We start from the raw sequence: 17,935 nt of genomic DNA on the forward strand, positions 1-17,935 counted from the left end.
TTTGCATATTATTTTTCTACCACTGTGACATAAATGCCACCGTAACACTGGTGTTGCAGGTTATGCATTGTTGGGGCCAACTAAAATTAATGTCACAGAGGACAGGATCAGTAGATGTGTCGCTGATCTGATTAGACCATCTCTTCTAAGTAACAGGCTTGATGTTAAAGCTGAAGTGAGTTTTCCCTGTATAAATTATTAAAATAAAACACATAATAATAAAGAGAGCCTTGGAACATTCATTTGTTTACAAGTTGTAAAATATTACAAAGTAATGTATGCAAAGATAGAGGATAAAAAACAAGTTTTACTTTGATTTTATATTTAAGATTATATTTTTCAGACAAATAAATATTATTTATAGATGAGAAGTCTAGTGAACACACATTTAAGATGAATGTAACGTCAGACTTCCCTGATGGATATTGTGCTGTAGGTTTCCTCTGATCAAAAGAGCATCAGAGCACCAAGCTCTTTCACTCCTTACAAGACATAATTACATTTCAACATCAAACAAAAAGGTACCATAAATGAAGTTGGGTAAATAGAAAATATAGACATGTATGCAAAGACAGTAAATGTACAAAGTTCTTCATCAAAAGAAATGCTTTAGTGGTTGCCTTAAAAAAACAATCAGAAAATGTTTGAAAAGGAAAAAAATCAAAGCAGCAAAAGTGTGGATTTGAATCCCTTTTATTTAGTTGGGTAACTTTAATTCAAATGAATCAGGCTGAGCTGCACCCGCCAACCGTGCCCCAAGAGTTGCCGATCTCAACGCGTAGCATAACGATCACCACAGCACTTCTGAATACAAACTGTTTTATGTGAATACCTCAAGCTGAGGGCTACACAAATATAGAATTAGACAAAGTGTTATTTTTTTCTTTTAATGTTTTATTTTTCCCCTCTTTTCTCACTCTCCAGCAACATCCCCAGGTTGGGTTGGCTCTGAGCAGATGCAGGCACTTCAAAAAGTTGCAGCTCCTTTCTGATAGCTCTGCAAAAAGGTTTTCTTTTAACTTAAATCAGCAAATGTGTGGAGCAGAGACCTAGCGGCGTGTTTCTCTCCCCCAGAAATAATTGCTCCCAGGGATCAATTTGAAATTTAAATTGTGGTGAAATGGTGTTTGTCATTAACAATCAAATATTTGAACCATTGAAATACCTTTGCCCCCTCTGTATCCTCACCCTCTGCCCTCAGTTGGAAATTATTGCACAGGGCATTGTTTTGATGATGGTGAACTGAAAGTTTGGTGATCCCACCAGAGAGAAAGTATAAAGAGAAACAAAAGCCATTCATCAAAAATTATACATTTGTATAAAAGTGTGAACGAAACAGATTCATAGACCAGAGGAATATTTATGCTTTATAGCGGCTTGGTTTTGCTTCTCTGTGCTATTAAAAAAAGACATACAGAGAAAGTAAAAAGAACACAGGAGTTGGGTATAAGGATAAAAAAAGATACAAAGGTAAGGTAGGGCAAACGGAGAAAGAGAAGAGCTTCCTGTCATCTCTGAGAGGCAGCGCCTCTGCTTAATGTTCATTAGGGGGCTGATTGAATTGGGGGGTGTAGCCCTGTCACTGTTAATGGAGTGATCTCTAATTGGAGCGCATTAGCTCTATAGGTTCTGGCTAGTGTCAAAGGCAGACAGAAAGACAGGATGCAACACGAGAGTCTAACACATCCTGCCAATGCTAAAAATACACCAAAATAAACAAAACATATTGGCTGTAATATCTGTTCAGCATTTACATAAAGTGGATAAATGATCCATGAATTCCCTGTAGAATTATTAGTTGTACTTTCCTCATTTTATATCACAGACTGACTTATAAATCTAAAAATGTCATCTAATTTCTCTCTTCCTTTTATGAGGACCTCCAGGCCAGAAAGGCCTGTGGCTCTGAGGATCAGAAAGAGAATGTGTTGTGTGTGTGTGTGTCCATAAGTGCTGTGTACCATGCCCCCGGGCCATGACTGTGATGGTTTAAACATGGAGGTAAGGCGCAACTTCAAGGCCAAAGTAAGGTGTGCTCCTGATAATGACGAGCACGAATGGCCGCTATCGCCATCCAACAAGACCCAGAACTTGATCTGTAATGGCTGCCCATAAAGAGAATCATCATCAATGAAAATGACAGGTTATTAAGATCTGATTTTAGTGGGGGGCTATGGCTTTAGTATGATAGGTTAGCTATCTATAAAACCTTTAAAGCCTGGCCTTCAACGACGTGAATCCCGATTCCCATCTCCCTGCGCCCTGTGCCAGAGACACATGCTAATAAGCTCACAACCTTTAATTAAGCAATATGTGTAAGTAGGCAGCCATTATGGCCTGATTTGTGAGCCACTTCATTACACTGAGCACCGGCTAGCAGACACATATTCAATACAAATCAAGCTGGCCTGAATATTATCCTGCTTAATGTGGGGCCAATATTGATATTTTATCACTCGTGTTCTGATTAGTGACTTTTAGAATCTTCATTTTTCATTGTGTTGAGGCGGCGCTGAACACCTAATGACCTGCATTCATTAGAAGTGTTTCTGAACAATGTTTATTAGGTTACAAATTGCTTATCAGTCCACATACTATACTATTTATTTTATTTGCAGAGAGATGCAAGGACAATGTCATTTACAATACTGTTTTTGGTTATTCTGATGAATCAGCCTTCCATCATTTACCTATTTGATTATATTAAGCATTAAAGGGTATGGTACCCGGAAAATACTACACAATCCATGCATTTTTTTACTGCTGAAAAATGCTATCGTAGTAGTTAGTGTACTAGTAGTAGTAATCAGTGTTGAGCTGCTTACAATTGAGAAAATGTGTAATAATTCCATTTTTAAATTCCACAACTATAAAAAGATCAGAAATTATTCAAGAAATGTAAGTACTGCAATTTATATTACAGAGATTTCAAGTCAAACAGACAGTTGGTAAGATGATTTACATTAGTTTAGTCCAACTATCTCTTCTTTTGATTTGATATCAATGGAGATCTCGCAGTGCAAAACTGGAGCCACACCCAGTTCCTCCTACTGGCTCAACACGATGCAACCCTTGGGGAACGAAACATCAGATCAAACTGTGTAAATTCTGCTAAACAAACATAGGAAAGTTTGCACAGGTAAGCGGGTCACATGTGTGTGATATATGGAAACATCAGATCAAACTGTGTAAATTCTGCTAAACAAACATAGGAAAGTTTGCACAGGTAAGCGGGTCACATGTGTGTGATATATGGTGACGAGGACTACTAAATGTGTACTTTTCTTTGTGTGCTCTCAAACTGCTAGCTATGCAAATAACATGTTTTTGCGATAATAATTAGAGGGGATTTTTATGAAGAAGCATCAGGTTAACACTCACGGCCAAACATTTTCTTCCGTTTCCGTAGCTGGTGTGGAGCACTTGCATGCTCCTTGTCCTCTCTCTGAACGGCAGAGCCCTGGCACGGGCAGGGCCCCATCGTTGTTGCATTGTTCGCCCCTTCTATGTCCCCAATCACCTTCAGAGAAAAAAACAACCCACGCATGCGAGAGTCAGCAAGGCAACATGAACGGAAACTTAATAAATGAACAGTACAACAATGTTAAAGCCAACTGTTTCAGAGGACCCCGGGGGCCTTATGTATCAAGCATCTCAAAGTGCAGGTTGAACTTGGATGACAGTGACTGAGATTGGCAGGAGAGCTGCTATTTTCCTCGAGGCCTGCGAGTAGTGTTGTCATGCATAGTATCTACCTCTGTCCTGGTGCTTAGAGTGAACTTGGAGGAGAAGCAGAAATGGAGACTTTATATGACACACTACCTCTCGTCCCAGAGGGGAAACAGCTCTCACAACTCTGGGTTGGCCTACTTATGTACAGTGATGTGAAGTACATCTTAAATCTCACTGGTATAAACCACGATAAAATGATACATTGTCAATCTGTTTAAAAACTAAATATCTTTTTACCATAAACTTATAAAGAAAATAAATTCAGTGAATTTAAATGCATAAATAATGACCGGAAATTTAATACATTGACGGGTTAAGTCAAATTTAGCCCTGCGTTCTTTCCACACATCTTCAGCACTATATTTCATAACAGCAGCATCAAGTAGTCATGTCAAAAAGGTAGGCTGACACTTTTCTAAAGTTGCAAATTACACAGAGCAGCAATTGAGCAAACTTGAAAAATGTGCCACAGAGTGCTTCTTTATCTAAAACTAGTATAAACTTGCCTGATAATTACATCCAGTGTACTTTGGAGAAGTCCTCCTGCTAAGCAGATATGGCTGCCAGGGAGGCATTAATCTCCTCATGCAACATACAACACGTAGCCAAGGACATTCCCCCCTTTCTCTCTCTCTCTCTCTCCTTCTCTGTATCTCACATAGCCACACACACCACATGTAGAAAAGACAGCACACACAGCATACAGAACACACTCATTTCCTGTATAAATCATATTCATATTTCTGAGGGCTGCCGATGACCTCACGGCAAATGAAGCGTGGGTCCAAAGCTCCGCAGCGGCAATCAAACGTACGGCAGAGTAATTACAAAAGAGGGGTAGGAGGGAGAATTGATGCGGTTTGTCAATTAATGTTGCTGCAAGGTGTTTTTTTGAAAGGTTAACTTCTTCATATTCTCTGCATGCTAAATTAGGTCAATATTGGTCCGGCGAAGAGTCGTCATCATGTGCAGACAGACGGTGGGCTGAGTCATGGAAAGCCAAGACAAAGGGTCCTTGTTAATGAGAGATTTGATGGCATATCAAGATGATGAGGTGTCCCACATGAAAAGGCAATCCTCTGTGCTCTTTACAGCCCCCCATTTCCCATATTCTCTGATCATCATCAGTGTCATTATTATCAGCATCATCATTATTTTTTATCAGCTTTGTCGCTGTGATTATAAAAGTCTACAAACTAAAAGGGGATTATACAAACCATACATAATACAACACAGTCACGCCTGCTGAGGTTAAGATAACTGAATGCAGTACAGTGACACCTTACTATGTGAACAAACTGCATACCTTTTGTTTCTAGAAATGGTTAAGCACATCCCCCCAAAAAGGGGGGAGAAAGAAAGCACAGCTGAAATTGCAGAGAAAAGTGTTTTTATTTATACAAGTCGCTGGAGATGCTCATCATCAGCGTTTTTTCCGAGCCATAAATAATTTGCGGAGGGAGGTAATATTCAAGCTGGCAGAGCCTTAGTTGTGCATCTTTAATGGAAGTTTTACAGAAGCTGAGCCAGTTCTTGCATATGCTGATGCCTCCCATATGGAGGAAAGGAGACAAAAGGAGCACAGTTGGCTTGTCCTATCTTTTTATAAGTCCATCGACACTTAAATGTTAGCCCCGGAGAAAAAACGACACAGGGGGACATAAACCCACTGTGGTTTTAAGAGGGAAGATAATGACTTTGCCTGCATTAATTTCTTCATCAGCCATCTTGTTTCTTCAGACAGAGTTGTTATGAGGCCTTCTCTGAAGGTCCTAGGTTATATAGATGCACTTCCCTGCATAATTTCGGTCCTAACAGTTGTTGTCAGCAGTGCATTTTGTGAGTTGGCAGCTGGGGAACATCTGTTTATAGGTAATGAGTGTTTCAAAATCTACACCTCACTTTACCTTTAATGTCTTTTATTGGAGCACACTGATGGGAACATAGCTTTAACTTTTTGTATTGTTGTGATTCAGCTAGAAGATTCCTTCAACACGGTCAATGTTACAGACACCTGCCTCTGGCATCACGATGAATGAGAGCATATGATAGATCATTAATATTAACTTCTTCTTCTAAACAGAATTCAATATGCAAGTGAATAAAGACTTCATTATCGTTATATTGTTTTACAACACACCCACAACACTGAATTTACTCATTCCACTCCATTCCATGGGGAAAAAAAACCTTTCAGTCCACGTAACTGGCTCAATAATGGCTATATAAACAACAGAAATATTTAGTTTCTCATAACTCTTGCTCAGTTTCTCACTCTCCAGCAAATCAAACAGGACACACCTCACTGTTCTGTTCTTTCCTAACAGTGTCTACAGCTCAGGGCACTTCTTCCAGGACTTGCTTTTTAAGGTGTTCGTTTAGACAAATTTTTGGTGTAAATTTGTGGGTATTATGCAAAGCTGCTTTCCCCCGGAGCTGCGGTCATGTGGTCATGTTAGTCTAAGGGAGGAGCAAGTCCTCCAGGGCACTGGTGTCCAGGACACTGCCTGCGAAAACAGAGCTCTTAAAAGGAAATGAGCCATCCGTCAATATTTTCTCAGTAAATGGAAACAGACTTCTTAAGTAGCAGGATTAGTCTTTTAACTAACTGGGACAGAGAACGGAGTCACGTTATTACACAGTCAAATGAACTTCCTTTGTCACTGTCGTCCTCCTATTTCAAGTGTCATCTACACATATGATCAAGGTTTCAAGACAGAATTTAAAAACCCCCGAATATATTGAAGAGAAAAAATATATTAAATATATAAAAAATATAAAATATTAATAATAAAAATAAGAGCGAGAAAAAAATTTCTTTGTGCAGAGTACATGTCCTAAATTGAAATGTTAAAAGAAAAGTAATGCTATGTTGATAGGTTGCAATAAAGCTAGTGAGAAAATATCAAATATACTTCAGCATTTGGCGCAAATTAAAATAAATTACACTTGTTTTTATTGCTCAAACAGGATTCAAGCTACATAATACTTCATCTAATAACATGGCAGTGTAAATGCATCACCATAAAACATGCCATTATTGTGATAAGTGAATAAAGTAATAAGCCTATACAGGAAAACCCATAAAATTGCTTTAAAATACCATAAATCTAAGAACAGAGGGGGACTTACTGTGGTCACTGCATCTCATTGTAGAGGCCTTTTCTATTTCAGTCTATATGTTTTTATCCATTTAATTTTTCTAGAAGTGTCTGCACGGCTGTTATTTCTCTCTGAGGAGCTGTCACCTTACATATGAAGGCCAGTTTGTACACAGCACCCTGTTGCAGTGTGTATATCACTGCCAGAATTATACAAAGCAGTAATAAAATCAGCTCAAGTGTTCTTCCGAGTGCTAGGGATGCCCTTTGGTGATTCCTGGATCTTGCTCTATACATAAAACAAGTCTATATATTCAGGGGAGGATTAGTTTGGAATATGTAAAGTGGGGGTCCGCGCTGCAAGGCGAAGGGGAATGGCATGAGGCTCTCTCTGCGATGCTAAGCATCGGTGTTATCGCTCCCCACTACCAGCGGGTGAAAGAGGATGCCATCGGCATCTCTTGCTACTGGAGGTCCCTGCCTGTTAAGTTGCATGGAACAGACAGCAAAACCCAAGGGACACAGTGTGTGTGAGAAAAGAGAGCAACAGAAAGATTACGTGTGCGTGTATGTGTTTCCCAAGGACAGTAACACCTATCTTTCACTTAAGATGGCCTCTATGAAGCTCCCTTCACAGTTTAAAGAATGGAGAGTCAGCACACTATGAATGATTTCATAGCGGCAGCAACGCAGAAATACCAGGAATTCATTCTTTTACTCTCAGTAAATGTTTATGTTTAAGGTTGTAGGTTTTTTGTATACCATAAAAAAATTATCTGTGTTTGTCTGTGTCAATGAGTGTGTGGCCCCCAAGATGTCTCATCTGCTATGCACAGGTCTAGAGGCTACACACACACACACACACACACACACAGTGCGACACTAGTAATAAATATACCATGCTGTGTGTTTATTCACAGAAGCTCCACATCACTCAAATTATGACGGCGAACCATTAACGCAAAAGAGCCTCAGAGCTAATTGTTAGCGCATATAACCCCCTCCTTCCTCACTCCTCTGACATTCAAACTTCAAAATATTAATTTTGTTGGGATGATCCAGGTTGCTCCTGGGCGACTGACAGAATGATTGAGGAAAGGAGTGACTTCTTGCTAATGCAGCAGTTGTCACAAAGCACTACTTTTAATTAGGCCACAATCTGTGAATTGACCCACCTGTCTTTCAGGGGCTTGGAGGACAAGGAGCAACATATAAGTTGCAATAATTACAATGCATGCATGTGTGTTGGGTTTTTTCTTTGCTGTTTTAAATTAAATTTCATCAGAAGTCATAACACAGTGGTAAATAGGATATGGCACTGGAATTTTATTATACCATACAAATTGTATAGAGAATGGTTGTTACAGAGAGAAGAGACCAAGTAAAGGGTGTGTTTTGTTGACTTTTGGTAAGTAGCAGTTATATTTGCATAATGAACTAAGTCTTTACTTTTTTCTCAGGGCAAATTCTGTTATTTCCTCTTTGAAAAGAAGAATTATTTTGAATCTGGTTTTACTCTAGCAAAAAACAAAAATCTCACCCTTTCAGACCACAGAGCTGTACTGTTGTCTTTTTATTGTTCTGAAAGCAGAATAAGGAACTAGTTGCTGCATCCATGTCTGTCCTCTCCCCCTTCTCTCTTCAGAGGAGGAGGAGAGAGAGAGGAAAGGAAAGAGTGTTTCGTGAACCTCCATCCCATTTCTTCACCCTTTTCATGGTGCAAGTATGTGCTCTCGCTGTATTTATGGTCGGATAATTAATGCAGCATACTGATTCTGAAAGTACACGTTCATGCTGCAGAAACTATTGCATTTAATCTCACTGCCAATTTCATAAAGTTGAATTGACCCTCAACCGTGTGTTTCACACATCTCCAGCAGCAAAACAGGAAAACGTTGTTGGATAAAAAGATACATACAATATGTTGATATCCCACCTCAATGATAGCCCCATCGGTTTGTCGGAGGAAGTGCCTGTATCTTTGTTTCAACCCACTCAGGAAAAGGATGTAGATTGCCACATAGGTGCTGGTCTCTCTCTCTGGTGGGGGTGCGCCTTCCCTTAGGGGTTCACTAGGGGCTGTAGAGCCGGCCAATGGGTCTTCCACTGTCCAGATATAGTCATAGACTGCCACCTAGTCAAGCACAAACATGAAAATGAGATAATAATATGTTGTGAGCAGGGATTACAAACTCTTCCTTGTTGGTGTATTCAAAGGCTTGTGAAAAGGACTGATATACAAGGCTTCGAAGTGGGTTGCTAAATAGTTATGTTGTTGAAGAGAAGAAGATAAAACAACAAAAACAAACAAAGAACAAACAAACAAATTGCATTAAATTAATTAAATGAAAGAATAATGTAGAAGGGAACTCTTACATTATTCTTTCATTTAATTTATTTAATGCATTTTGTTTGTTTGCTTTCTAAAAGGTCCTAGGTTCTAAAAGATATTTCTATCACACCTGGGACACATTCAATGTGAACATACTCTCCAGCTTTCACTGGACGCTGTTGAGTGTGTGTGACAATATTCAGTCAGAAATTGACACAAAAACAAGTGTCATAACTTTATTTCCTTGAGACAACCTTATATCAAAAACCCATGTACAGTGCATTAACACCAGTCTGAACCTTACCTTGGAAACTGCTGAGATGTTCATTTTAATAACGTACAACTGCAGCCACCAGATAAGCACCACTGGCATACAGTACATCAGTACACTAATTCCTAGTAGTGCATGAGTCCTATGGGGCCTGATCTGTAGCAGGTAAAGAGACAGGTTGTGTTTGTGATCATGCACACATATGTAAAATCCTGGTGGCAGGCTTGTTTATGACTCTTGTGTGTGCGTGTGTATGTGTATGTGTGAGTATCGGGGCTTACATACCTGTAATGCGCTGCCCCTCTATATTAGGGTGAGGCACGCGCAGCAAGCGGAGCGTGTAACATGTTATATAGGTCATGTAACTCAAAGTCATCCATGTGTGAAGATCATGGAAGCTCTCTCCCTTTCTGATAGTGTCTGCTGATGAATGGTTGAATGTCTGCTGATCGTATGCATTGCCGCAGATGTTATACATCATGTTAACTAAAAGACAAATCGGTTTTAGGATGTGAAAATTAGTCAAAAAATCCTACACACCCAAACAAGCATTATGCACATCTACAAACTTGGTTTAAACATCAATTTCAACCCTCAACAATGTCATTTTGACCTTCAGTGACAAACTACACATAATGTGCCCACATCGAAACTGTACACAGTGGTTTCACTAGTGTGTAGGTGGCAGAGCTTTAGTGGGATGCATTGTACATGCATGTGCTATACAGAGCCTTACGGGCCATAATGCAAACATTAACTCTCACACCACAGACTCAGACCAGTGAAAACCTCATGCACGCACACACACACTAAGCCACACACACAGTCAGAGACACAAAGTTGAGGAAGTTTTTCAAGTAGTTTGTGAAACTCAAGGTGACCCCCTAATTGGCTGCGTAATTATGACTCGTCTAAAAATACAGAAAAAGGGAAAAGGCAAACTCATTCGGCTGGCCATGAGTGGCAGGGTCAAGCTGAAGGAGAGGTTTAATTTGGTGGTGTATCGATGTCACCCCACGCTTATAAACGGTTAGGCAAACACAACTCTAGGCACTTCACCGAGAAAACAGTGGGAGCCATTACTCCACTTGTAATTAGAGACATTGCATAAACTGCAAACCAGACAGCCCCATGAGTAGAAAGGACCTCATTGTCAAAATGTCACGAGTGCAGAGAGAAAGAAGACTAGCTAAGAACATTTAAAGAAGGTTTGTGTGTATCTGTGTGTAAGGGGGAGGTGGGAAAACGGGGATGCATCTCTTCAACGCTAATTACGACGCTCATTAGTGAAATCGCCTCAACTGCGCCTTGCCTCTAGCTTGGCCTCGGCCCACACTGAGGGAAACTGATTACCTGAATTCCTAAAGTAATCAGCACCACTGCTAGGCAGCAATCAGTCTGTTTGGATAGTGTGTGTATGTTGATTTGCTGCTTTTTTTTTCTTTTTGAGGAAACACAAGTGGGAGAGTGTGCAGTAATTCCTAGATCTCATCCTATATCGTGGTTCTCGGCTCGTAAATGATACAGTAAGAAATTGCAAACATTTAAAGTCACGAATGCGGAAAAAAAACTCTGTAAGAAAACATCCCTTCCTGCTGAACTGGTCACAAGAAGTGTGCCTATGACCCGGTTAAGGCCCCAGTCCAGGATTGTATAAACCAAGCTGTACAGTGGTGATAGAAACACCACAGATTCAGCCTCTGTACTCTGAGTCACTTTGGTTAAACACACCTGCTTAAATGTCCCTGTGTGGTGTGCATGTGTATGTATTTTGGCTTGCATGGAAATAGATTTTTTTGATGTTAGCCATGCCACCATCCTACGCTAATTAGCACGTGAAATCCAGTTGACAAGACAAGACAAAAGCTTGAAAAGGTGTTTGTGTGTTCAGTTTGGGTGATGCCATTTCATGCAATGCACCATGGCTCTCAGGATGCATCATTGCAGAGACACAAAAAGGAAAGAGCATTAGAGGGCCTGTCTGCTCTACACTACTCTGTTCTGGTCTGTTGTGTTGCGTTATGGTGCTAGCCTGGCTTCTAGCCCTAGCTTGAGTGCTCTCTCCACTCCACCATTGTTCCATTTGATAGCACTAAGTGACTGATTTAGGTTCAATGCCTGCATGGAGCAGACAGGCCAGCTGTGGGTTAAGCAGATAGCATTCAAGTGAGCTAACCCAATTCAAACCCAATCAAGCTGGGATTTATTGTTGGGGTCTGTATTTAGAAATCAGATAGAGTCTGCATCAGTCCCTTGACTTGCATCAGGAGAGACGGGCCTTATTTCTTTTAGCGGAGGACTATAAACAGCAAACCATGTTTTCCAGCAGGGACATAAATTTCAGGATTTGTAGACATTACCGCAAATGCACATAGAGAATGGGAGGGAGGGACAGGGACACAGGAAGTGGGGATGGCACAGCTGCAGACATGGCTCCATGGTTCACAAATATAGTCTGTCTGTCTTTCTGGGAGAAGATGCGATTTCACACCTACCGAATCATAGCATACCACATATGAATGCAGAATAAAAGCAATCAGTACTTAAATACAGACGCCTGTGGAAAGCTTTTCTTTGCAAAAATCCACTGTGACTTGTAATAAAATTTGACTGACCTGTCAATCATTTTGCGTAAGTCTGTCAAGAGATGGATTTGGAATTCCTTAGCTGTTTTGTTAGTTTGAGGCAAAAAATAGGCATCACTGCCTCAGAGATAAAAGGATAAATGCACTATATTATAAAAAGGATATTCATTTGTGTTATATTTAAAAAGTGACCCATATTCATAGCTAATTTAGGATTTAAACTTGCAACTAACAGCTAAAAAGAGGGCAGACAGAATTAAATAGTAATTTTCCACTGGGTGACAGACTGGTCTAGTAATAGCTATGTCTGGGATAGGTACAGTGTATTTTATGTATTTATCTCAAACGTCCTTGACTGCTACAAATATGAGTGTCTGACATTTTCCTGACATGTCGGATATAAACCCAGTGTCTGGAGTTGACCATTATTAGAAAAGGACATTTCCACTGCGACCCCATATAATCCGGCATGCCCTAGCTGACAACCAAAATAACTCCCAATTTTGACCCCATGACCTTGCAGAAAACTTTTCAACAAATAATCAAAACTCAGTGTCAAAATGGGACCCAATCACAGACTTAGAGAACAAATTATTCAGCATTTTAAAAACACTACCGTAAGGAGGGATGCATCACTGATTAATAAACACAAACTCACAAGTCCCCGGTGTGATTACTCCATACAAATGTCAAGCTTTTATCTGAAAACATGTGAGTATATACTTTATGTGTGCACCTAAGTTGCATACGTTATTGCTTTTATGTATGATCTGTGAGTGTATATATACATACATACAAATATATGCGTGTGTGTGTGTACTTGTGTGTGTGACTGAACTGAAGGGAGTAGAGAAGGAGAAGTCTCCGTGGACAGGCGGATTGAGCCGGGCTGGCGACTGTCCAGAACAGGAGCCTAAGGCGTGGGCACAAACAGGCCTGTCAGTCCCCCTGATCCCTTAATGATTGATCCAAACTAGATAGCCATCATTACCATTCGTGCGCTCTCTCTTCCCCAGGTCTCTCTTCCACTGTCTAATTTTACCTTCCATTTGCATGTTCCCATGGACTAATTAAATCTTTCCTTTCTCTCTCTCTCTCTCTCTCTGCTTCACTCTCTCTGTCTTTCTTTCTCTCTTCTTGTCCATTGGTATGAAAAATAATTCAGCACATTTCTGGCACATTATTATGTATGAAATGTGAGGGCATAATGTATTCCAGTTGGTTGAAGTTCTCTAGACCCTGCCTGTAATGAGCACAACAGAAGTAGACTTGCTACACAGCCTGTGTGAATTCTATACCTCCGTTTTCTCCCCACTCTGTCTCTCTGGCTATCTACCCTCCTAAAGACAAAAGCTACTGACCTTCCCTCCGTATACCACCCACACTCTTTCTTCAGCCGTTTCCCACCCTTCACGCAGTTCATACACAGGAGAGCTGGGGGTTTCTCCTGCCACTGCCATGATCATTTTGGTTTGTAGTTCTGTCCCACTTGGCTTTAATTTACAGTGGGAAAATAATTAGAATCTCACTTTTGCGAAGAGTGGAGTGAAAATGTAAACAATGCTTCCCTGCGGGCGGGTGCTTCATCACTTTGACAGGTGCATTTGAATTTGCCTGGGTGGCGGACAGGCTTGGTTATTTATGTGTCAGTCGCACATGGAAGCCCCGGCTGTGGCTGGGACTACGGTTGGGACTGAGACTAGGGAAGAAACTGGAGCTCTAAGGAATGAGGGATATAGATTTAGACTTGGGAGAAAACTGAGGATGGTTCTGGACCTGGTACTTGGAATAGGGCTGTGGCTGGTTCTGCCACTTAGAAATGGCTATGCCAGGATTTGCAATGGAGCTGGAAGAGGAGCTTGTGGTGTGGCTGAGGACAGATGTATAGCTGTAGTGAGAAGAGGGCTGAGGATGGGGAAGAGGTGTAGTGGTACTGATTCCTAGAGGAGGCTAGATTTTGAGGAAGGGAGTGAAGTATGGCTGGGTCTGGGCGTGGGAATTTGGATTGTGCTTGAGTTGGTGCTAGGTTTGGTAATTACACAGGTCATATAAAAAGTCACGGAAAGTGTTGGGCTAGTCCATCAGAAAAGTTTGGAACTACAGTATTTGGGATATGTATTTGAGCTGGTTGTTGTTAGTGGAATAACCCATCTGGACCACTGCAACAGATTAAGAATGGCAAGCTTAGTAGGATGCAGGGATACACATGTTTATAAAGTGGAGAGATAGGAGCTACCAGTTACTTTTCTAAAATGTCTGCAATGGAAACTATGTAACGCAACTCCTGACAATCTACCCTGCTTGCCTCAAACAAACCTGTATGAGCAGTGGTTGAGGCCTAATGATGTACATGATGCTTTTCATTTCATACTAAATATTTAGAGGGGGAGCAAATATAAAATCAAGGCAATGGAAACTGCTTAGGGATGCTGTCATAAAAGTTCCACAAGTGAATAGCACCACTGGATTGTTAGGCCAAATATGTGGTGATGGTAATATATCAGTATTCTGAACTGTATGCCTAATAGAAATGGCTTATTTGCTCATAACGTTTGTATAAACCACCGTATAGAAGCTACTGTATCTTAAACTACACCACTAAACAAAAAACATTCATTTCAATTGCCTGTCTCTTTCTGTCTCTTGTATTTATATTGCAATTGTATTAATATTGTTAGGTGTTACCGTTTAACACAGATTTTTGTTTTGTTTTGTGCATTGTACATTTAAAAACAAAAGGCACACACAACATGAAAATGCATTGGGCACACAGATAGAGCAGAAAGGTAGAGCAGAAAGGAGCATCAATGATTATTGCCAAGTGAGAGAAGAAGTAGACATGGTTGCTTCTTTTGTCCACAGATCCTCATCCACACACACACACACACACACACACACACACACACACACACACACACACACACACAGAGTAACACTGATCTACATGCTAACACACACACACACACACACACACACACACACACACACACACACACACACATACATCCATGCTTACAAACAGACAAAGCCTCACACAGTGAGGCAACGCATGCGTGCATCTCTAGTGCCTGCGGGCGCTTGGGGCTAGGCAGCAGGGAGTGGGGGGAGGAAGGGTATGAGGGGGAGGAGGGTTCTGGGGAGAGGGGGGGGGGTGTACTGTGCAGAGGCTCTCTAAGCTATAGAGGGTCAACCCCTCCACTCCACCACCACCCTGTCTGTCAGAGCTGGCCCAGGCTCAAGGCCTGTTTGCAAAGCACTGGGTTTAAATCACAGACACAGACTGTATGTAGGCACACAAACACACATGTAAACATGGCCTCATGGACACACGCACCAACACATACGTACTGGGTTCACACACTCACACACCAATTTGAAATAATATACTATAATACTGTTGTACAGATGCACAAGCTTTATATGTCAGGGGTCACACAGCATAAGTGCACATGCTCATTGACAAAGATATTAATGTATGCACACAGATACATAAGCACACAGTGGCTTCATGCATCACATACACATCTGAGGCCAAGACAAACTACAACATATTGCGCATGGCTGGGAACAGACTAAACCATAAAGCATAAAAGACCACCGACATGCATGCATGGATAAGCCAAGCAATGTCAGCCATTAGGATAGAAATAGATATGCTATTATTGTAAATTTGGCCAATATGTGGACGGTCAGCAGATATAATTGGAGCAGCTTGAAAATGGCATGGATGCACACTGTCTGCGTTGGGCCTGATTTGGCTGAAGCAAAGGTCTGTGTCTGGATAAACGCACCACTGGACAAGACAGGCCACCCATTCATATTTGCATGCAGGCACACACACATATACACACACACGTACATTACACACACAAAGTGACAAAACGGCTAGTACGCTACAGTAGCTTTCATCCACCCTTCTCTCATTACTGTGCCTATAAAGCAAAGACCGCCGCCTATAAATATTTCAACTTGAGTAATCATAGTACTAATAACACAGTCCATCCAAAAGTAGCACAGACCAAATTGGACTTCGAGAAAAGATAAACAAGCAACTATGACTATATTTACAGTCAGAATAAACTGAACAACTTTAAAAGAGATTATCCAGTGAGATACTATCACTGAGTGCCTGAGATAATCCAGAAAATAAGATATGCATAATTCACTGTTACTAATCTCCTTAGCAGAAAATAAAGCCTACTCCCAGCCTACAGTAAACAACTCAGATAGTAGCCCATCTTTTACTTCCACACCATGTCTGACTCACCCTAGGCCCTAAGGAGATGACTTTTCCAGGTTTGTTCTGGAGCACACTGAAGTTTACCTGCAACTTTATTGAACAAAGGAATATATGTGTACTCCACGTTTTAATGTTAATGTCTGCTCACAAATTACTGAGAGTTTCATTATTCACACCTTTCTTCAAGTCAGGGATCATATTCAAAGTCTGACTGAAACATTGAACACATTAAAGGAATTACTTCACCTCTAAATATGTAACCACAGATGTGCTGCAACACGTAAGCCAGATGCAAGTATTGCAAAGTGGCAATGTATTTGTGTAAGTTAAAATATTCGCAAAGAGACCAAATCAAGGATTCATATATAGAATATATAAAGCATGTGCATGCTCTATTGAAATGTATGTTAATTTAATAATATTTCCCTGCAACCAAAGAGCAATCACACAAACAATACAAGTCAAATACAACTTATTTTGTATTTTTAAAGGCTACACCAGTAATACCATGATAACTTACACCAAACTAATTGAGTGTTTGCAGACTTGTATCCTTCTAGTAATCCTTAAAAACGCATTTTCTTGCTATAAGTGTATGGACCACATATTATATGATATGCTCAATTCTCAAAATATCTTCGTATTAGGATGCTGCAGACAGATGTCAAAGTTGAGTATTGCCTTTGATATCCAAAATTTGACTTTGGAGTAGCTTCAACCTAATCAGGCCTCGGAGGCTGGAGGTGATAAGTATCCAAGCCAATAACCAAAATGAGAGCTGGGAATCAGTGGTGAGACGCATACACACATCCTCTCTCACATCGATACTGTCAGTGTGCATGCACACACACACACACACACACACACACACGCACACACACACACACACACGTACTGTCTCTTTAAGGTTATGAGTGAAACCCTTATGGAAAAAAAACCCTTCCAAATGTCTATCTCTCCTCGGGATGTCATGTGGGGCTGTTAAGACGCGACACCTGTCACAATCACCAGACCTTCCTCATCCCCTCCGGCCCACAGGAAGCGGCCAAGGTCAAACTCTTTAAAGGAAAGGGAGGGAGAAAGGGGAAAAGAAGTGACTAACGACGGACAGTCACAAAGAATCAGATCTGTCAAGTTCAAGCTGTAAAACCTCGGTGCAGTCAGAGGCTGTATATGCATCTTTGTATGTGTGTTTGAGTGAGCATTACATACAGCATTGCCCTTGTCACATTTCTTCAGCTGACATAATTAGCTTATGTTTCCACAATGATTACATCCTACCAGCTCCACATGTAGCATTAATCAATTAAATGTTTGTTAACATGGTTACACTACATTCTATACCCATACGACAGATGTCAGGCACGTGGTTTTTGCATGATGAGACGCTTAATATTATTTCTTAAATTCCAAGTTCCTGCATAAATCTTTGCTCACTCTTCAACAGTCCAATTAGTTGCCTTCTGTCTCACATTATGGGATTGCAAGGGAAAATGCTAGGACTCCTTAAGTCTCGGCCTGATCAAGGAGGAAGGAGGGGAGGTAAGGGATAAGGAGAAGGAAGGACAGAAAAGTGTCTCAAAGTGGTGAAAACCTGGCATCAATCTAACATCTTCCAGCTGGACATGTTTTGACAACTGATGGGCAAAGCTTCATATTATGAAGAAATTAAAG

The 17,935-nt window shown here is 40.7% G+C and overlaps 1 protein-coding gene across 1 annotated transcript in view; it reads right to left on the bottom strand.

Annotated features, from left to right (window-relative positions):
* Window positions 1–2,592: 2,592 nt before the first annotated feature.
* ofcc1 (orofacial cleft 1 candidate 1) overlaps window positions 2,593–17,935 on the bottom strand; it is a 75,252-nt gene continuing 59,909 nt past the window's right edge. Inside the window, exons 22-24 of the mRNA XM_038693578.1 lie at window positions 8,770–8,967; window positions 3,382–3,520; window positions 2,593–3,071 (exon numbers count right to left, since the gene is read on the bottom strand). Of these exons, the coding sequence (XP_038549506.1) occupies window positions 3,001–3,071; window positions 3,382–3,520; window positions 8,770–8,967 (408 nt within the window). The 3' untranslated portion in view covers window positions 2,593–3,000. The remainder of the gene's footprint in view (window positions 3,072–3,381; window positions 3,521–8,769; window positions 8,968–17,935) is intronic.

Source organism: Micropterus salmoides, unplaced genomic scaffold (genome assembly GCF_014851395.1).
Source record: "Micropterus salmoides isolate LMB-PRFRI ecotype aquatic unplaced genomic scaffold, ASM1485139v1 Ms_hic_scaffold_1, whole genome shotgun sequence".
Taxonomy (NCBI): domain Eukaryota; kingdom Metazoa; phylum Chordata; class Actinopteri; order Centrarchiformes; family Centrarchidae; genus Micropterus; species Micropterus salmoides.